This window comes from Pelophylax lessonae, assembly GCF_965119305.1.
Source record: "Pelophylax lessonae genome assembly, chromosome: 6".
NCBI lineage: Eukaryota > Metazoa > Chordata > Amphibia > Anura > Ranidae > Pelophylax > Pelophylax lessonae.
In genome coordinates, this window is record NC_138773.1 from 46,167,065 (window position 1) to 46,188,850 (window position 21,786).

A 21,786-nucleotide genomic window follows, 5' to 3' on the forward strand; every position below is an offset into this window, starting at 1 on the left:
TTTTTGGTAAAAAAAAAAAAAAAATCCCAAAAAGCGTATTTTATTTGGTTTGCGCAAAAGTTATAGCGTTTACAAACTACGGGATAGACTTTTGGACTTTTTATTCATTTTTTTGTTTTTACTAGTAGTGGCGGCGATTTGCAACATTGCGCTGGAGAGATCGGACCCCTAACTGACATTTTTAACACTTTTTGGGGATACCAGTGACATTACTACAGTAATCAGTGCTAAATATTATGCACTGTTACTGGATAAATGACACTGGCAGGGAAGGGGTTAACACTGGGGGTGATCAAAGGGGTTAATGTGTGCCTAACAATGCTTACTGACTGTGTGTGTGTGGGAGGGGGAAGGGTTCTGTGACAGGCACAGAGAGATGGGGGTTGTAGCTTAGCTGAAACTCCTGATCTCTCTCTGCCTGTGTGACAGAAGACTCGCCTGCTTTGTTTACATAAGCAGGCGGGTCTTCTCTCAGTTAATCTGACGACCGCGGGAGGCCAGCGGCAATCGCAGCCGCTCCTCCCACGGCGGTGTCTAAACACAGCGCGATCGCGGCTCCGGCACAAAATCACGTAGTACTATGTGGTTTTGCGCAGCCGAGCCGCCCTGCCGCAGTAATATTACGGTGGGCAGTCGGCAAGAGGTTAAAGAGGTTGTAAGCCCACTCTTCTAACCCATAGGAAAGCCTATAATAAATCTTACCTATAGATTCTGTAAATATCTCCTAAACTTGCACCTTTTAGGAGATATTTACATTTCATGCAGCCGATGACGTCATCGGCGCATGCGCTATGAAGGAAAGGCCATCCATGCGCGGGAGTGACGTCATTCGGCTCCTGGCCAGTAGCACAGCCGGAGTCCGCAGACCCCGAAGGAAGATAGGTGAAGATGGATGCGGCCTCCAGCAGGGATGACAAGGGCCTCGTTTGGAGGTAAGTGTCACATAATGTGCTAGTATGCGATGAGGGGGGGGGGGGATTTGTGTTGGGAGAAGGGATTAGAGAAGAGGATTTGTGCTAGGAAGGGGTATTTGGGGGGGGGGGGGATTTGTGTTGGGAGAAGGGATGAGAGAAGAGGATTTGTGTTAGGAAGGGGTATTTAGGGGGAGGGGGGGATTTGTGTTGGGAGAAGGGATGAGAGAAGAGGATTTGTGCTAGGAAGGGGTATTTGGGGGAGGGGAGGGGATTTGTGTTGGGAGAAGGGATTAGAGAAGAGGATTTGTGTTAGGAAGGGGTATTTAGGGGGGGGGGCAGGATTTGTGTTGGGAGAAGGGATGAGAGAAGAGGATTTGTGTTAGGAAGGGGTATTTGGGGGGGAGGGGATTTGTGTTGGTAGAAGGGATTAGAGAAGAGGATTTGTGTTAGGATGGGGTATTTGGGGGGGGGGCGGGATTTGTGTTGGGAGAGGGGATGAGAGAAGAGGATTTGTGCTAGGAAGGGGTATTTAGGGGGGGAGGGGATTTGTGTTGGGAGAAGGGATGAGAGAAGAGGATTTGTGTTAGGAAGGGGTATTTGGGGGGGGGGAGGGGATTTGTGTTGGGAGAAGGGATTAGAGAAGAGGATTTGTGTTAGGAAGGGGTATTTAGGGGGGGGGCGGGATTTGTGTTGGGAGAAGGAATGAGAGATGAGGATTTGTGCTAGGAAGGGGTATTTAGGGGGAGGGGGGGGGATTTGTGTTGGGAGAAGGGATGAGAGAAGAGGATTTGTGCTAGGAAGGGGTATTTAGGGGGGGGGAAGGGGATTTGTGTTGGGAGAAGGGATGAGAGAAGAGGATTTGTGCTAGGAAGGGGTATTTGGGGGGGGAGGGGATTTGTGTTGGGAGAAGGGATTAGAGAAGAGGATTTGTGTTAGGAAGGGGTATTGGGGGGGGCGGGATTTGTGTTGGGAGAAGGGATTAGAGAAGAGGATTTGTGCTAGGAAGGGGTATTTAGGGGGAGGGGGGGGATTTGTGTTGGGAGAAGGGATGAGAGAAGAGGATTTGTGTTAGGAAGGGGTATTTGGGGGGGGGGGGGATTTGTGTTGGGAGAGGGGATTAGAGAAGAGGATTTGTGTTAGGAAGGGGTATTTAGGGGGGGGTGGGATTTGTGTTGGGAGAAGGGATGAGGATTTGTGCTAGGAAGGGGTATTTGGGGGGGGCGGGATTTGTGTTGGGAGAGGGGATGAGAGAAGAGGATTTGTGCTAGGAAGGGGTATTTGTTTGTGTTGGGAGAAGGAATGAGAGAAGAGGATTTGTGCTAGGAAAGGGTATTTGGGGGGGGGGGGGCGGGATTTGTGTTGGGAGGGGGGATGTGAGAAGAGGATTTGTGCTAGGAAGGGGTATTTAGGGGGTTTGTGCTAGAAGAGGTGATATGGTAGAGGTGTGCTGGGGGGGGGGAATTTATATGGGGGAGGGGGGATTTGTGCTAGTAGGGATGATTGGGGGGTATTTATGTAAGGAGGGGAAATTGGGGGGGGGGGGTGCGCTAGGAGGGGGGATTGGGGGGAGAATTTGTGCTGGGAGGGGGGATTTGAAGTGGGGGATTCGGATTTGTGCTAAGAAAGGGGATTTTTTTCCTGGGAGGGAGGGGATCTAGAGAGTAGAGGATCAGGTAAGTAAATTTTTTTTTTGGGTGTGTGTAAATCTACTCTGTGTGCACCAAAAGGCCTTTGCAAACCCAGATATTACCTTGTAATAGTAGCAGTGACATCATCACTGTGCTGTAGACCCCCCCTGGGCAGAGAGTGGGGCAGAGTGGGAGAAGAAGAGAGAGAAAGAGAGGAAGGAAAGAGGTGTGGGGAGGCAGAGTAGGAGAGGAAGGGAAAAGAGTGAGAAGAAGGGCAGAAAAGGGGAGGGGGATGCAGGTGCCCAGAAGCCCCACCCACTACAGGCTGCCTGCAGAAAACTACAGCAGGGGGCGGAGACAAGACCAGTCACCCTGCACAAGGAGAGAGAGCAGCAGTGATTGGTCTTTATTACAGGAAGCTCCTACAGGGGAAGTCTCACATTGGATTACTGCACAGATCTGGAAGAAATACACAAAGCTCACCAAGATTCATGGAAGAATACACATGAAGAATGGATTAAGACAATATTTGCTTGTACCGGAGTTCAGCTTTAAATGATTAATTCCATAGAAATTCTCAGTGCAGTCGTTGAGTTGGTGAGTTGGACTCCCGCCAGGAACGCGTTTCATCCTGAACATTATTCCTCTGAATCTCTCTGAACACATTCTCCAGCGTACTGGACGATTTCCACATCCCACGCTCGTGTTTTCTGGAGCCTCTCTGGGCTCGTTATCCTGCCATCGTTAACTCACATACTGATTGTTTATGTCAGGAGCTGGGAAATCTATTGTTACCGCCTGTGAATACGGCATAGTATACGGCGGCGGCGGACTGCCAGTATAGAATTTCAGCGATCTGTGCGCACAATGCCGGGAAGATAAAGAGGCTTTGTAAAAAAAGAGAAAAAATTTACATTAATGGCAACAAAGAGGTTTAGAAAACAGATTGTAAAACAGACCAGTTTGGGGAAATTGCGAGACATTTTCTGCGTTGCTATAGTGACGTTCATAAACGCCGCGAACCTTCTTTAGATATTCTGTTCCAGACGGTCTTCCTCATCGTTTCAGAAATGTATCCCTCCCCAGGGCCGTGACAAGGGGTGGGCAAAAGGGACGACTGCCCTGTACACTGTGGTGTCATGTGAGGTTGGGGGGGGACCTCAAGATTGGGGGGATACCTCAAGATTTGTGGTGGGAGGGGGAATTTGGAGTATGGCAGGGGGTGGGAATTGTTATAGGAAGGGAAATTAGGAAGGGGGGGGGGGTGCTAGGAATGGTGATTTTTTTTTGGGGGGGGCGGATTTGTGTTGGGAGAGGGGGTGAGAGATGAGGATTTGTGCTAGGAAGGGGTATTTAGGGGGGGGATTTGTGTTGGGAGAGGGGATGAGGGATGAGGATTTGTGCTAGTAAGGGGTATTTAGGGGGAGGGGCGGGATTTGTGTTGGGAGGGGGGATGTGAGAAGAGGATTTGTGCTAGGAAGGGGTATTTAGAGGGGGGGGGGGTGCGTATTTGTGTTGGGAGAGGGGATGTGAGAAGAGGATTTGTGCTAGGAAGGGGTATTTAGGGGGTTTGTGCTAGAAGAGGTGATATGGTAGAGGTGTGCTGGGAGGGGAAATTTATATGGGGAGGGGAGATTTGTGCCAGTAGGGATGATTGGGGAGTATTTATTCTACGAGGGGAAATTAGGGGGGGATGGGCGCTAGGAGGGGGGATTGGGGGGAGAATTTGTGCTGGGAGGGGGGATTCGAAGTGGGGGTTTCGGATTTGTGCTAGGAAAGGGGATTTATTTTGGGAGGGAGGGGGTTTGTGCTGGGGCAATTTGGAGAGAGAGAGGATTTATACTTGCTCATTCATCTTGGGAGGGGGGGGGGGGTGCAGTTTGGTATGCTTGCCCTGGGCTCTAGATGACCCTGTCCCGGCACTGTCCCTCACTGTCTCTGTTGGTCTCTGCCTGTCTCTGCACGGTAATGTCAGCATGGAAGTGTGTAAAATATTGACCCCCGACCTGTAACCCCAGATGTACTCGTACCCTAACACGGAAAATGACCATTTAAATGAAAGCCAAATGGTGGCTTGCTATGGCAGGGCTGCAATAATACAACTCATCTGCTCATGGGGAAATTGTCTGACGCCTAACCTCAACCTTTACATTAACCTTCAAATTTAACACTGAACTCCGGTATAAACAAATATTGTCTAAATCCATTCATTATGTGTATTCTTCCACGAATCTCAGTGTGCTTTGTGTATTTCTTCCAGATCTGTGCAGTAATCCAATGTGAGACTTCCCCTCTGTGCAGGACCTTCCAGAGATAAAGACCGCTCACTGCAGCTCTCTCTCTTTGTGCGGGGTGACTGGTCTTGTCTCCACCCCCTGCTGTAGTTTTCTGTTGGCCAGCTGGAGTGGGTGGAGCTTCTGGGCACCTGCATCCCCCTCCCCTTTTCTGCCCTTCTTCTCACCCTTTCCCTTCCTCTCCTACTCTGCCTCCCCACGCCTCTTTCCTCCCTCTCTTTCTCTCTCTTCTTCTCCCACTCTGCCCCACCTCTTCTACACTGCCCCCCTCCCTTTCTCTCTACCCGTGCCTCCATATCTACCTCCCCCACTTTTCCCCTAGGTCTAGCTCTCTGACACTCTGAACTCCCCCGTCTGCCCCTCTCTCCCTCCTTCTCCCACTCTGAACCCTCTCATTTTTTTTCTCTCCCTCTCTCTTTAACTCTGCCCCCCCTCTGTCCCCCTTCTTTCTCTCCTGCTCCCACTCTGCCCCTCATCCTCTTCTCTCTCAAAATCTAGCCCCTCCATCCCCTTCTTTCTCCTACTCTGCCCTCTCTCTCTTTTTCTGTCTCCATTGCTTTCCCTATCTCTATCCCCTTCTACCCCCCCACCACCTACTCTGCCACCCTCTCCCTCTTGCACTTGGCCCCTCCTCCCTCTACCTCTCTACCCCCCCACCTTGTTCCCCCTTCCCTTCCTTTCCCATTCTGCCCCCATCCCTCTCCCAATCTGCCCCCTTCTCCTTCTCTTTTCCACTCTGCCCCCCATCCCCCTCGTGCTTCGATTCTGCTCCCCCTTCTTTCTCTCCTCCTCTCTTTTCAACTCTGCTCCCCTCTCTCCTACATTGACCTCCTCTCCACTTTGCCCCCTCTCTCCCTCTACATCCCCCATCCCCTTCTCTTTCTCACTCTGCCCCCTCTCCCTTTCTATCCCCATTGCTCTCACTTTCTGCCCCCCCCCACCTACTCTGCCCCCTCCCTTATGCACTCTGCCTCCACCCACACTTTGCCCCCTTCCCTCCCTTTCTCACTTTGCCCCCCTTCCTTTTCCCACTCTGCCCACCTCCCACTCTGCCTCCCTACTCTCTCTCCCAATTCCACTCTGCCCCCTCTCTTTCTCTCTTCTACTCTGCTCCCCCTCTCACTTTATCACTCCCTCTCTCTTTGACTCTACTCTCCCTCTCTCTGTGACCCCTCCACTCTATCTCCCTTTCTCCCCCTTTGTCCCCTCTCCTCCTCTCTCTCCCCCACACTATGACCCCCTCTTTTGCCCTCCCCTCTCCCCCTCTGCCCCCTCTCTCTCCCCCCCCTCCCACTCTGCCCACTCTGTCTCCCGCACACTATGACCCCCTTTTCCCCCCCTCTACCACACCTCTCTCTCCCCCCCTCCCCATTCTGCCCTACCCCTTCTATCTCCATTGCTCCCCCTTCCTCTCTCCTTATCTCCGGCCCATTCCCCATCTCTCTCCCTCTCTTCCTCTCTTGAACATCTGTTGCTGCTTGAGAGTCAATTTTTCCGGAGAAGTGCTGGGCGCGGATGGGCTCTGTTATTGGCAGATTACTCACTTCCCGGCCCCTGATATTAGGGGGTTTCATCTGTCGTGACTCTGGCTAATGGCGGCCCTGTCTTGGAGGCAGCTTTATCACAAAATGCCTCCAATTATCCCCGGATAAACAATGTCATTAATACTGAAGTCTGATTCACAGACGAGGTCACTGGGAAAAAAAAGGAGAAAGTCTGCAAGACAAACAGAACTCTCCCAAACCTACAGAATCCCATTCTTAAAGGGGCTGCGCACAACATTCAAAAACACCTCCAGTGGATTGGTATGGTCCAGAGCTATGTTCTTTAATCAGCAGGACCTCTACAATCATTATTTGCATCACCTTGACTTTCAATCCTGGCCTTATGTCCTTCCACCAATGACAGCAGACTGGTAGAAGCTAGTGATCGACCCATATCGTTTTTTTAAAGCCGATACCGATTTTTTTTATTTTTTTTTTTTTTTCCAGGTACTCTTGATGAGGGATCTGAGGGTCTAAAAGACCCCAAAACCCCTCCTCGGCACTGAAAAGCATTCAAAATGCCAAGTTTAGCTGTTTTGAATGCTGTCAGTTTTTTTAATGTGGCGCCGAGTACCCGGAAGTGATGTCATGACATCACTTCCAGGTTGTTTACATCGAGACCCAGTCAGAGACAAATGCGGCTTTGATCGGGTCTTCTGTTCGGCAGCCGTGCAGGTAAGATGCCAGGGTCTCCCGGTGGGACGGGTGACCCGGGGGCGAGCTGCGGAAGGTGGTGGGAGGGGACGTCCCCTCCGGCTCCTTGTAATGACAGCCGAGCGGCTTCTCAGCCGCATTGGTTGTCATTACAAGACAGCCGACCGTCGGCTATGGACGCCGGTACCGGGGTGATGCCTCTAGCTGCAGGCATCACTCCGGTACAAGCACTTTAACCTCAGGGACCAATTTCCGATGTATCGGGGAAAGTGCATATCGGCCGCCGATATATCGGTGGTGCCAATAATTATTCGATCCCTAGTAGAAGCATGGGGAGAAATGATTGGGTGGGGTACCGTACAGCTCAGTGCTAGAGGTCACCCAATGAGAATTGAGTAGACAAACATCCATACAATAAAAAACCAACACAGAGGGGCACCTGGCACGCGACGCAAAAGCATAACAAATGCGCAAATACAAATAAACAAACAAAAAAATGAACAAAATAAATAAATAAAAAAAATAAATAAACATAAAAATAAACAAATAAACAAATAAAATGTTAACACATCTTAATGCAATAGGTGCATTAATGGGCACTCAAATTTTCGGGTGCCTCTAAATGAGCCATTAGTGATGTACAAGGGTCGAGTGCGTTTTTGGCTCTGCACATTTTTAGCTCTGCTTCCATTGAACTCTATTAGAACATGCGTCTTGATGAAATAGCATCAAAGATGCAGCAAAGAGGACTTTTTTAGTGCGGCTAAAAAATTGCGTACAACACGCATAAAATGTGCTGCGCCACAAAACATGCCGCGCGCATGTGAACCAGCCGTAATGGTTACAGAGCTGCATTACTTTGTATCTTTTTATCTGCCTGGAGCTCAGCATTCGTTTGCTGGCAGCTGTTCGTTTTACACTCGCCAATGAGTTGTATTTGGGTTCCAATAAACTGGCCAATGTAAGACTGCGTCCTTAGAAAGCTCAGAGTCCAGACCTTCCTACGTCTCGGAGGCACGCGGGGGACCACGGTGAATAATGAAACCTTACAGCGAAGCCGCGGCGGTGAAAGCGATAGCAGATGGCGGCCAATATGCTGTGGCTTTCTCACATCTGCGGCAAACAATATCCACTTACAAATTCTCAATTAGCCCGAAAATGTTAATTAGTCATTACAATGCCGTCCTGCGTGTAAAGAGCGCACATTGACAAAATGGCTGCCCATCTGCCTCACCATAGGCTGAATGTGACCTCTCAGCATACCTTTTATTTGGCGACCATAAGCATCTGTTGGTAAATTAGATCCTCCTTTTTGGGGAAGGTTCACACTGTTCTCATTTAGGGAATAATTAGGAATGTCACTCAAATAAATAAAACTTTCCATCATTCGGGATGGCTGTTGTAATGTCACTGCCCCCTTTGCTTCTCGTCCTTTCTGTTCTATAGGCACAGCCGAAAGTGACCAATAAATCTCTTTTTGGACAGCAGTCACTGGAATAAGTTTCCCATTGGAAGTTTGCTTGGGCACCAGTGGGTTAAATAAGGGTCCATTAACACTGCCTGCACACCATGGCCTGGGGTCACACCTAGCATTTTTGTGCACTTTTTTGTGTGCGTTGTCACACCACACACATGGGGCAGCTCATTCATTTCAAACATGGTAAAAAAACTCATGTACCTTATTGGGTGTTAGGCTTTGTGCATTTTTTAATCTCGCATCTTTTATGTATTTGTCGAGTGTATTTGTAATGTGGGAGAGAAGGCCTGGCTCGCAGTCTCCACTCTAATTTATCCCAAAGGTGTTCTATCAGGTTGGGGTCAGGACTTTGTGCAGACCAGTCAAGGTCCTCCACCCCAAACTTGCTCATCCATGTCTTTATGGACCTTGCTTTGTGCACTGGTCCAAATCATTTGGTGGAGGTGGGATTATGGAGTAGGGTTGTTTTTCAGGGTGTGGTTTGGTCCCTTAGTTCCAGTGAAGGGAACTCTTAAGGCGTCAGCATACCAAAACATTTTGGACAATTTCATGCTCCCAACATTGTGGGAACAGTTCGGGGATGTCCCCTTCTTGGTCCAACATGGTCCACCAGTGCACAAAGCAAGGTCCATAAAAACATGGATCAGCGAGTTTAGGTTGGAGGAATGTTACTGGATTGTTGCTCATCACGACCCAGACATGTGTAATTTTCTTAATTTTAATATGTGTTACTGATTTTATGATATAATACGAATGTATCGTTAAAACTGTGAAATACTAATGAACACACTATTGGAATGATGGTGTTCTAGATATACAGGTACACAGAGGTTCCCTGAGGAAGCCGATCTATTCTGCGAAACGTGTCGGAACACAATATCTGGAATTTTTAATATCAATTTATGTCAAGCTGCTCAATAAGATTTGTGTCTTATGACTACTTGTAATGCTTTTACTATTTGTGCGGGTATTTTGACCCAACTACTGTTTTATCCATTTGTAATAAAGCTGTTCTTGTTTTTAATGAATAGTCTACAATGTGTTACCTCCCTGACAACTTCAAATCCTAAAAAGTCCTATATGATTTAGTAAGGGGCTTTCCCCGTTTTTTTTGTTGTGAATGTTAATTTGGATGCGGATGTGAATTGTTGTTCCCGGAGCTAGTACTGTTAATTCTTTATCACTTCTTTTACATTTTGGCGAGCCAATCAGGAGAGTGTGAACGAGTCCATCAGGAGAATGTGAACGAGACCATCAGGAGAATGTGAATGAGCCTATTAGGAGAGTGTGAACGAGACCATCAGTAGAGTGTGAACGAGCCCATCAGGAGAATGTGAACGAGCCCTTTAGGAGAGTGTGAACGAGACCATCAGTAGAGTGTGAACGAGCCCATCAGGAGAATGTGAACGAGCCCTTTAGGAGAGTGTGAACTAGCCCATTAGGAGAGTGTGAACTAGCCCATTAGGAGAGTGTGAACGAGCCCATCAGGAAAGTGTGAATGAGCCCATCAGGAGAATGTGAACTAGCCCATTAGGAGAGTGTGAAAGAGCCAATCGGGAGAGTGTGAACGAGTCCATCAGGAGAGTATTAACGGGTCCTTAAACTGTATATCTCTAGAAGACTGCAGTGGCAAGATTTACTTGTCCCGCCATAAGGCTTTGTGCCTAGGTTCTTCCATGAAGTCATAACGAAGGTGGCAATGTTTCCTTGCTGGGCTACACAGATTACTCCCTTCTTTTCCATTTTTGTGAGCCCATCAGGAGAGTGAGAACAAGTCCTTAAACTGTATATCTCTAGAACACTGCAGTGGCAAGATTTCCTCATCCTGCCATAAGGCTTGGTGCCAAGAAGTCATAGCGAAGGTGTCAGTGTCTGGTGGACTCCACAGATTACTTGCTTCTTTTTACATTTTGGCGAGCCCATCAGGAAAGTGTGACAAAATCACTTAGCTGTTTAATGGCCATGCCAGTAACAGAGACTACTGAAGGCTCCAAAAAAGCCAGCATGGAGCCCAATTTGGAAGCATTAATAAAATAATGATTCAGGCAGCTCTGGCAGTTAAAACATAACTCTGGGCAGATATAAAAGACGTGAATTAATGCAGCTCTTTTTTTTTTTTTTTTTTTATAAATCAATAAGGGTAGGGTCATACCTTTGTGCTTCAGGAATTTGCACAAAATCGCCCGCTTTCCAATACGCACAGAAACATGCTAACCTTTAGCAGACACACGGTGTTGTAATTAATTAATAACGCATCTGCTAATGTGTGTGCCAAAAGGCATAATGCCACAGTACCATGTGATTAGGTGCAGCAGGGTTTTGGAAAAGGAACAGGGACTTGTTTTCCATGTTTTTTGCACGTAGGGCAGCCCATTAAAACAAATAGGTTGCCCTACATAAGATGCACGGGAACGCATGGGAAATGCGCAGAAACACGTGTAGGCATCAGCCTAGCCTAATTTTTTTTTTTTTAATTAAAGCAGTATAAGTACCTGAACTTGACTTAATACCTGAACTTGGAAAATGTACAGCAGAGCTCAGACTGCGGGATCAAAGAGCAGCACAGGGAGCCAGTCAGTGGTGCTGCAGTATTTATATGCTAACAAAGGCATGCTGATATGAGGAGAGAGCGGATTGGCAGGGAAATGAGCTCATCACTCTGCCACTTCTTCTTTCTCTATTCAGTTACAGGTCGGGGACTCGTCCGGGATGACCTGAGCAGTCCAGTCACAGGCTGGGGGACAGACAAGACGTATAAGCATTACTGAACTGCAACACAGAAAAACCAGGCCTCCTCCTAAACCAGACAGGGCTGTGTTGTGTGGCAGAGCTGTGTAAATCTCAGAACTGGATGGACAGAAGTGTAAATATGTATTTCATCTGTGTGCTTAGCGGATTGCCTGGAGTTCAGCTTTACCCATCTAAAGCTCCACTTTTTCTTCTTTATCCACAAGCTAGAGTAAAGCTTGGTTTACGTAAACCAACCTGGAATTTGTTTATAGCGTTCGCTTACTGATAATAAATGCTCTCTGCAGTGCATATTCTGGGCTCTTTAACCCAATCGCAGCAAACATCGTCTAAACAAGCTAAAAGTGTGCAGCAGCCGCAGCTGTACAGCGAGGCAATCAGCGCAGAAGTGCCTGATGGGAAAATAATAAACAGGTCAGGGCCAGTTACCGCCCAGCGTGAGGCTGATTCCCGGGAGACAGCGCTGGGTAAATGTTTGCAGCGGGGACTGTTTTGAGGCTTTACATCGATTCACGGAGAGGTGATAAAAGCCGGACAGGCAACCAGGGACATCCATAGCGAGAGAGAAGATTCATTACAGCAAAGACGCTTGGGAATCAAAGGCGTAAAGTTACGAAGGCGAACGCTTTCCCTTGTGGCTTTATTTTATTGTCTTTAGTTTGTCAAGTTTACTTTTCTACGATGTCTTGATCCCTGAATTCAATGTACCATCCCTTTAATACCTACTTTCCAAGCTGGCCAAGGTTAAAGTACCTTTCCCATCATCCCTTTCTGCATCACCAAACTTTTGGAATGTACCCCCATCCATCATTTGAAATGTACCCCCACCCTTCATTTAAAATGTACCCCTACCCATCACCCATCATTTGGAATGTACCCCCATCCTTCATTTAGAATGTACCCCCACCCATCATTTGGAATGTACCCCCATCCATTATTTAGAATGTACCCGCATCTATCATTTGAAATGCACCCCCATCCATCATTTGGAATGTACCCCCAGCCATCATTTGGAATGTACCCCCAGCCATCATTTGGAATGTACCCCTACCCATCATTTGGAATGTACCCCCATCCATTATTTAGAATGTACCCCCATCTATCATTTGAAATGTACCCCATCTATCATTTGGAATGTACCCCCATCCATCATTTTGAATGTACCCCCGTCCATCATTTGGAATGTACCCCCATCCATTATTTAGAATGTACCCCATCTATAAATTTGAAATGTACCCCCATCCATCATTTGGAATGTACCCCCAGCCATCATTTGGAATGTATCCCTACCCATCATTTGGAATGTACCCCCATCCATTATTTAGAATGTACCCCCATCTATCATTTGGAATGTACCCCCATCCATCATTTGGAATGTACCCCCACCCATCATTTGGAATGTACCCCCACCCATTATTTGGAATGTACCCCCACCCATCATTTGGAATGTCCCCCCACCCATCATTTGGAATGTACCCCCACCCATCATTTAGAATGTACCCCCATCCATCATTTGGAATGTACCCCCATCCATCATTTGGAATGTACCCCCATCCATCATTTGGAATGTCCCCCCACCCATCATTTGGAATGTACCCCCATCCATCATTTAGAATGTACCCCACCTTTCATTTGGAATGTACCCCCACCCATCATTTGGAATGTACCCCCACCCATTATTTAGAATGTACCCCCAGCCATCATTTGGAATGTACCCCCAGCCATCATTTGGAATGTACCCCCATCCATCATTTGGAATGTACCCCCATCCATCATTTGGAATGTACCCCCATCTATCATTTGAAATGTACCCCATCTATCATTTGGAATGTACCCCCATCCATCATTTTGAATGTACCCCCGTCCATCATTTGGAATGTACCCCCATCCATTATTTAGAATGTACCCCCATCTATAAATTTGAAATGTACCCCCATCCATCATTTGGAATGTACCCCCAGCCATCATTTGGAATGTATCCCCAGCCATCATTTGGAATGTATCCCCACCCATTATTTGGAATGTACCCCCACCCATCATAGATCTACTTGTCGAAGGAGATAGAAACCCAAACTAAATAACATTTACTTTAATTAAGCACTGCATAGCATAAACACCTGTCATGTTTTACAGAACACACTTGTTTTCACCTTTTTGATCCATCCCTTGTTCTAGAAAGGAAGAAAGAAAAAGGAAAGGAGAGCAAGAGAAAAGACGGATGGAAGGGAAGAGAAAGAGAAGGGAAGAAGGATGATGGGAGGGAAGAAAAAAAAAAGAAGAAAGAATGACTGGTGGAGGGGAAGAGTGAAGGAAGAATAAGATAGAAGGTAGGAAGGGGGAAAAAGGAAGAATGGGGGAGGTGAGAAGGGGGAAACTAAGGAAGAAGAAAAAGGAAAGCAAAAAAGAAAAATAAACAAGGGATAGAAGGGGAAAAGGAAGGAAGGAGTGAATGGGAAAGGGAAGGAGGGAGTGAAGGGGAAAAGGAAAGAGGGAGTGAAGGGGAAAGGGAAGGAGGGAGTGGAGGGGAAAAGGAAGGAAGGAAAAGAAGGGAAGGAAGAAATGAAGGAAAGAGGGAAGAAAAACAGTAGGAAGAAGGGAATGTGTAGAGAAAGGATAGAAAAGGGAAGAAATAAGGAAGAGGGAAGAAAGGGAAAATGTATGAAGAAAGGAAGGAAGGAAGGAAGGAAGAAAGAAAGAGAGGGAACAAGAATAAAGAGAAGGAAGGAAGGAGAGAAGAAAAACAGTATAAAGAAAGGTAGAGGAAAGACAGGAAGAAACAAGAAATAGGGAAAAAAATGAAAAAGAATAGAAAGGAAGAAAATAGTAAAGGTAAAAAAGTGAAGAAAAAGTAGGAAGAAGGAAGGAAGAAAGAAAAAAATGTAGGACAGAAGAATAAGTAAAGGAAGGGAGGAGAAAAAGAGAAGTAGGAAGGAAGGTGAAGAAGAGAAAAGGAAGGAGTGAGGAAGGAAGAAAGGAATGAAGGAGGGAAGGACTTTAAGAAGAAAAGGAGGAAAAGAGAAAAGAAGGAAGGAAGGGATAAAGAAAGAAAGGTGAGAAGGAAGAAAGGAAGGAGGAAGGAAAAAAAGGAGTAAAATAGAAAAGAAGGAAGGAAAGGAGGAAAAGAGAAAAGAAGGAAGGAAAGGAGGAAAAGAGAAAAGAAGGAAGGAGAGAAGAAGGAAGTAAGGAGAGGAGGATGAAGGAAGGAAGGGGAAAAGAAAGGAAGGACAGAAGAAAGAAAGATAGGGAACATGAATAAAGAAAAGGAAGGAAGGAGAGAAGAAAAACAGTATAAAGAAAGGTAGAGGAAAGACAGGAAGAAACAAGAAATAGGGAAAAATTTAAAAAGAATAGAAGATATATAGGAAGAAAATAGTAAAGGTAAAAAAGTGAAGAAAAAGTAGGAAGTAGGAAGAAGGAAGGAAGAAAGAAAAAAATGTAGGACAGAAGAATTGGTAAAGGAAGGAAGGAGAAAAAGAGAAGAAGGAAGGAAGGTGAAAAAGAGGAAAGGAGTGAGGAAGGAAGAAAGGAATGAAGGAGGGAAGGACTTTAAGAAGAAAAGGAGGAAAAGAGAAAAGAAGGAAGGAAGGGGAAAAGAAAGAAAGGTGAGAAGGAAGAAAAAAAAAGGAGGAAAAGAGAAAAGAAGGAAGGAATGAGAGGAGGATGAAGGAAGGAAGGAAGGAAGGAAGGGGAAAAGAAAGGAAGGTGAGAAGAAAGAAAGGAAGGAATGAAAGGAAGGAGGAAGGAAAAAAAAGGAGGAAAAGAGAAAAGGATGGAAGAAGAGAAGGAGGAATGAAAGAAATGAAAGGAGGAAGGAAGAAGAAAGTCTTCTTGAGTATTTTGCAGAGACTCTCTGTATAAATGAGATGTGGGGTGCACAGTCCAACAGTGAACGATGAGCATTGCCCCCCTCCCCATCCCTCCTCTCTTCTCCTCTAAGCTCCTCAATCTGTGTAGTTTACCTGCTAATGGCAATTCCTACTTAGACAATGCAGATCTGTCAGTGTTACTACGGTAACACATGGGGACCTGTCATGCTGTCACGAACCTTAATGTCACGTCATACCCCCCTCCACCCACCCCCCATCTTACAGTTTAACTCTGTCAGTGCTGGAATGAGCCTCTCTGAGGGGTTAGGTTGTAGACGTACCATGGTCTCTGAGGCCGGAGTGTAAAGTTTAGGGGAAATGGAAGTCTGTGGTGCAGTTCTCACCTGTGCATTTTTTGTGGATTTCAGGTATGGTGCAATAAAAAAAGTCCCTCATGCTTCAGTTTTATTGCGCTTTCATCAACACACACGTTCTATTGCGTTCAATGGTAATTTTCCTAAAACACATGTAAAATGCACCTAAAATGCAATGCACCACAGCACAGAGATGTGAATTAGCCCATAGTCAGTAAACACATGGAGGTGAGGAATCTGCGGTGTGCCCCATGTCCGTTCTGGCTTTGATGCTCCTCAGTAGACATGACACATAAATGAAGCCTCCTTGGATTCTGGGCCTAATTGCTGCGTTCTCACGGTGCGTGTCGTTTCCCTGTTCTCAGCAAGCGTTTTGGCAGAAAACAGGAGCTGACCGTGTGTCTATAAATATCTCATTGGCGGTAATGAGGAGATGGAGCTGAAGTGTGATCAAATAGAAGACGACTGATACTCGGGGTGTGATGAGAAAAGCGCTTAACCTACACCATAAGCGCTGTGACCACCGCACTGATGTCACTTCATCAGGAGGCTGATTAGTAGATGAATCTCGCCACTGACGCTTTTTTGCACAGGTCATTACTATAAGATACACTCAAGTCAAACATTTTCTGGCATATACAGTAAATACACTCTGACCCAGGGTATTCCTTGGTTCAGGGACTGCCCCCTCTCTAAAGTATTTCCTGGTTCAGGCACTACCTTTCTCTACCATGACCACCCCCTTTCTAGAGTGGCCCCCGGTTCAAGCACCACCCCTCTCTATAGTACCCCCCGGTTTAGGCACCACTCCCTCTTTGGAGTGTTTCTTGGTTCAAGTACCAGCTCCTCTCTAGAGTGTTCCCTGGTTCAAGCACCGCCCCCTCTCTAGAGTGTCCCCCCCCCCCCCCGGTTTAGGCTCTACCCCTCTCTAGAATGCCCCTCAGTTTAGGCACCACACCCTCTTTAGAGTGTTCCTTGGTTCAGGTTACAGCTCCTCTCTAGAGTGTTCCCTGGTTCAGAGGCTCCCCTCTGTAGAATGCTCCCTGAATTAGGGACCACCCCTCTCTAGAGTGCTTCTTGATCCAGGCACTGTGTCTTTGTTCAGGCACTGCTCTCTCTGTAGACTGTACCCTGGTTCAGGCCCTGCCCCTTCTTTAGAATGTTCTATGGTTCAGGCACTGCCCCTCTGTAGAGTGCTCCCTGATTCATGCACTGCCCCCTCTGTAGAGTGCTCTCTGGTTCAGGCACAGCCACTTCTGTAGAATGTTCCCTGGTTGAGGCACCGTCCCCTTTCTAGAGTGCTCCCTCCTTCAGGCACTGCCCCCTCTCTAGAGCGCTCTCTGGTTCAGGCACCGCCACTTCTGTAGAATGTTCCCTGGTTGAGGCACCGTCCCCTTTCTAGAGTGCTCCCTCCTTCAGGCACTGCCCCCTCTCTAGAGTGCTCCCTCCTTCAGGCACCACCCCCCCCCCCCTATAAAGTGTTTTTTGGTTCAGGCCCCCGGTAGAGGCATTACCCCCTCTCTAGCATGCTTCCCAGTTCAGGCACCATCCTTCTCTAGAGTATTCCCAGGTTCGAACACCAACACATTTCTAGAGTGATCTCTGGTTCAGGCATTGCTCCTACTCCAAAGCATTCTCTAGTGCAGGCACCATCCCATTTTTATAGAGTTCCCTGGTCCAGGCACTACTCCCTCTGTAGAGTACTGCCTGGTTCAGGTACCATCCTCTCTGTAGAGTGTCCCCTGGTTCAGCCACCACCCCTTCTCTAAAGGTTCCCTGATTCAAGCACTGCCTCCTCTACAGAGAGTAATTTCTGGTTCAGACTCCACCATGTCTCTAAAGGGTTCTTTGGTTAAGGCATAATCCCCAGTGTAGGGTGTTCCCTGGTTCAGACACTACCCCGTCTCTAGAGTGGTCCCTGGTTCACACACCGACCACTTTGCAGAATGTTCCCCGGTTTAGGCACTGCACCCTCTGTAGAGTGCTCCTTGTTTCAGACACTACTCCTTCTCTGGTGTATCCTAATTCAGGCACTGCCCAATCTCTGGTTCTGGTACCATCCCTTCTCTAAGTGTTTCCTGGTTCAGACCCTGGTTCCTCTCTAGAGGGCTCCCTGGTTCAGGAACTACCCCCTCTATACAGTGCTTCTTGGTTCATGAACTATCCCTCACTAGAGTGCTGTCTGATTTAGGCACTCCCTCTATAATCTTTCTATAGACAAAAGATCATTAGATAAGGGTAACAAAGCATGGAATAACATAACAGGAGGCTCAAGTTCCAGAGGCACCTTGAGAAGTCGCACCTGGCTCTACCAGATTATATAAAAGGTAAATTGACTTCCCCGATGTAATCTCTGTGCTGGAGCTCCCAGCTTTGGGCTCATTAACCACTTGCCGACCAGTCACGTTGACTGTACTGCGGCAAAGTGGCTCGTTCCCGTCCAGCGATTAGACCTACGTTGCTGGACTCCTCCCCTTGTGGGCACCGCCAGAGGCGCGCTCCCGCTGTATTCAGTCACAGCGGGAGTCGGGCCAGGGGAGGAGCGGCAGGGATCACCGCCGCTCTTCCCCGATCGTCGGGGAATCGAGTGTGGAGATCCGCCCGCTTGTGTAAACAAAGCGAGCGGATCTCCTAAGTGACAGACAGGGTCAGATTGCAGGGTTCAGCATAGCTGAACATGCGATCTGTCCCTGTGTCACTCAATCACCTCCCCCCACACACGTCAGTAAGCACCAGGCATACATTAACCCCTTGATCACCAATAAAAATTAACCCCTTCCCTGCCAGTGTCATTTTTACAGTAACAGTGCATATGTATAGCACTGATTACTGCAGTAATGTCACTGGTACCCCCAAAAGTGTCAAAAATGTCAGTCAAGGGTCCGATCTGTCCGCCGCAAGTCCCGCAAAAAAAAAATTGCAGATCGCCGCCATTACTCGTTAAAAAAAAAAAACACCAAAAATGACAGAAATCTTTCCCTTAGTTACTAAACGCAATAACTTTTGCGCAAACCAATCAAAATACGCTTATTGCGATTTTTTTTTTACCAAAAGTATGTAGCAGAAAACAAATTGGCCTAAAATGTTAAAAATTTAGATTTTTACATTTTTTTGGGGGGAATTTCATATAAAAAAAAATGTGAAAAATATTTTATTTTTTCAAAATTGTCACTCTTTTTTTGTTTGTAGCGCAAAAAATAAAAATCGCACAGGTGATCAAATACCACCAAAAGAAAGCTCTGTTTGTGGGAAAAAAAGGACATAAATTTATTTTGGGTACGGTGTTGCATGACCGCGCAATTGTCAGTTAAAGTCGCACAGTGCCGAATCGCAAAAAGTGGCCCAGACGTAAGACAGCAAAATCCTCCGGTGGTAAAGTGGTTAAAGATGTCACCACTGCACCTTCTGAGCAAGCAGGCGATTCACTCATAACTGAAATAGTGTTGTTGTACTGTATGGGACAGACCCCAACATCTCTAAGCAATATCTTCATTTGGCCCTTTTATTATTACCGAGTATACACAGACAGTGCACTAGCATCCACTGAATACTAAACTGTAAGTTTTGGTTGATCCAGTCCTTTGGTGACATAAGGACTAAGCTGCTGAAAGCTGAATTCTGATTGGTTGATAAGTTATAAGCACTGTTGGCCTTTTAAACAAGGGCGGCATATGGAAAGGGTTTTTTTTTTTTGCCCACGGCAGCCATATTTTTCCTTTTAGCTGTAAAAAATGACAGATTTTTGGATATTATTGGCAACACAGTCATTATCCTTTATAGATTATTCCACACCAGGTCTGTCCTCAGCCCCCCAGTTTCACATGCTATGTGTTACTGCTAATTATTTTATTCCTTAATGAATAAGAACCACCCTAATCCTAATATTTTCATGTACTATAAATATGACTTACCTCCTCTGTGGTGAGGGGCATGCATATTCGGTATTCCTTCACCAGCATGCTGATTTATTGGCCAAAATGGACCTCTTGAGGGAAGTCTAGAAGAGAACAGAAATACCAATGATAAAGTGATAAGCGTGCTTAGTTCAAATACAGGTCACAAAATGGCATGTTGTCCTTAAAGTGACACTAAACGATATCCTTATTCTCCAAAATAATCCATACACATCCACTACTTAAAGTAAAAGCAAAACTTTATTTTTCATTTTGGATATAGTAAGGGAGTGATATAACCCCTGTCAGTTTTTTTTTTTTTTTTGCCAACTGTGTCCCATTGGGGAGATTTCCCTTCACTTCCTGTCTCAAAGTCAAAACAGGAAGTGAAAGGAAATCCCCAACAAAGCGAGGGAATTGAAGAGTGACACCAGGGTCCCAGTACTAGTGTCCCCATTGGAAGATTTCCTTTCTATTACTGTTCTGATGTCAACCCAAAATTTGGGTTTTTCTTTTTCCTTTTACTTTTGATGATCAAGATATACAGGATATATAGAGAGAGTGAATCTCCCTAACAGAGGCACAATTAGCAATTTAACCGAGAGATTATCTAATCCCTCTCCACTCTCTCCAAAAAAAAAAAAAAGTTTTGCCTTTAGTTACACTAACCTATTTTTCATGAAATTATTTCTGTGTGGTTTGACTCTTTGTAAAGCTCCCAGTCTTTTCCACCTTTACTTCTATTTGTTTGGAATGAGCAGTGCTGGTTAGTTGCGGTCACATGCACTACTCTATGCACACTACAAATTTCACAGTAAAGGGGGTCTCCAAACTCTCTAGGCAAAGGGCCAGTTTACTGTCCTTCAGATTTTATGGGGGTAGAATTGTGACCAGTGGGAGTAATACCCCACTGTCAGTGTGAGTAAACAATGTCTCATGCTTAGTGGTCAGTGGGAGTAAAAAAAATCACATATTGCCTCCAGTCAGTGGGTGGAGAAATAGTTCCCCATCATTGGTATTAGTGGGGGGAATAATGGCCCATTGTCAGTGTCAATGGGAGGAATAATGCCCCATGGTTGGTGTCAATGGGAGGAATAATGCCCCATGGTTGGTGTCAATGGGAGGACAAATGTCCCATGGTTGGTGTCAATGGGAGCAATATTGCCCCATTGTTGGTGTTAATAGGAGGAATATTGCCCCATTGTTGGTGTTAATAGGAGGAATAATGGCCCATGGTTGGTGCCAATGAGAGGACAAATGTCCCATGGTTGGTGTCAATGGGAGCAATAATGGCCCATTGTTGGTGTTAATAGGAGGAATAACGTTGCATGGTTGGTGTCAATGGGAGGAATAATGGCCCATGGTTGGTGTCAATGGGAAGAATAATGTCCCGTAGTTGGTATAAAAGGGAGGAATAATGCCCCATAGTTGGTCTAAATGGGAGAAATATTGCTCCATGGTTGATGTCAGGAAGGGTGTCTTGTTGTTGGTGTTAGTGAGAAGAATAGCTCTCTAAGGGCCAGATACAGGCACATTAAAGGCCAAAACTTGTCCACAGGCCACAATTCAAAGACCACTGCCCTAGTCCATAGTTTATCTCGAGAGAAAGAGAGGGAGTGGGAGTAAAAAAAAAAAAATTACATATTGCCTGCAGTCAGTAGGTGGAGGAATAGTTCCACATCATTGGTATTAGTGGAAGGAATAATGGCCTATTGTCAGTGTCAATGGGAGGAAAAATGCCCCATGGTTGGTGCCAATGAGAGGAATAATGTTCCATGGTTGGCGTTAATAGGAGGAATTATTCCCCATGGTTGGTGTCAATGGGAGGAATAATGGCCCATGGTTGGTGCCAATAAGAAGAATAATGTCCCATGGTTGGCGTTAATGGGAGGAATAATGCTCCATGGTTGACAATGAGAGCAATAATGCCCCGTTGTTGGTGTTAGTAGGAGGAATAATGCCCCATGGTGGGTGTCAATAGGAGGAATAATGCCCCATGGTTGGTGTCAATGGGAGGAATAATGACCCATGGTTGGTGTCAATGGGAGGAATAATGGCCCATGGTTTGTGCCAATAAGAGGAATAATGTCCCATGGTTGGCGTTAATGGGAGGAATAATGCCCCATAGTTGTCGTCAATGAGAGCAATAATGCCCTTTTGTTGGTGTTAATAGGAGGAATAATGCCCCATGGTTGGTGTGAATGGGAGTAATAATGGCCCATGGTTGGTGTCAATGGGAGGAATAATGCCCCATGGTTGGTGTCAATAGGAGGAACAATGCCCCATGATTGGTGTCAATGGGAGGAATAATGTCCCGTAGTTGGCAGCAGTGGGAGGAAAAATGGCCCATGGTGGGTGTGAATGGGAGGAATATTGCGCCATGGTTGATATCAGCAAAAGGAATAATGCCTTGTTGTTGGTGTCAGTGAGAGGAATGGCTCTCTAAGGGCCAGA

The 21,786-nt window shown here is 46.4% G+C and overlaps 1 protein-coding gene across 1 annotated transcript in view; it reads right to left on the reverse strand.

Annotated features, from left to right (window-relative positions):
* Positions 1-21,786, reverse strand: part of LOC309559252 (cytoplasmic phosphatidylinositol transfer protein 1-like) — a 132,250-nt gene that overhangs the window by 75,894 nt on the left and 34,570 nt on the right. The window contains exon 2 of the mRNA XM_082262473.1: positions 19,351-19,436. Within this exon, the coding sequence (XP_082118599.1) occupies positions 19,351-19,398 (48 nt within the window). The 5' untranslated portion in view covers positions 19,399-19,436. The remainder of the gene's footprint in view (positions 1-19,350; positions 19,437-21,786) is intronic.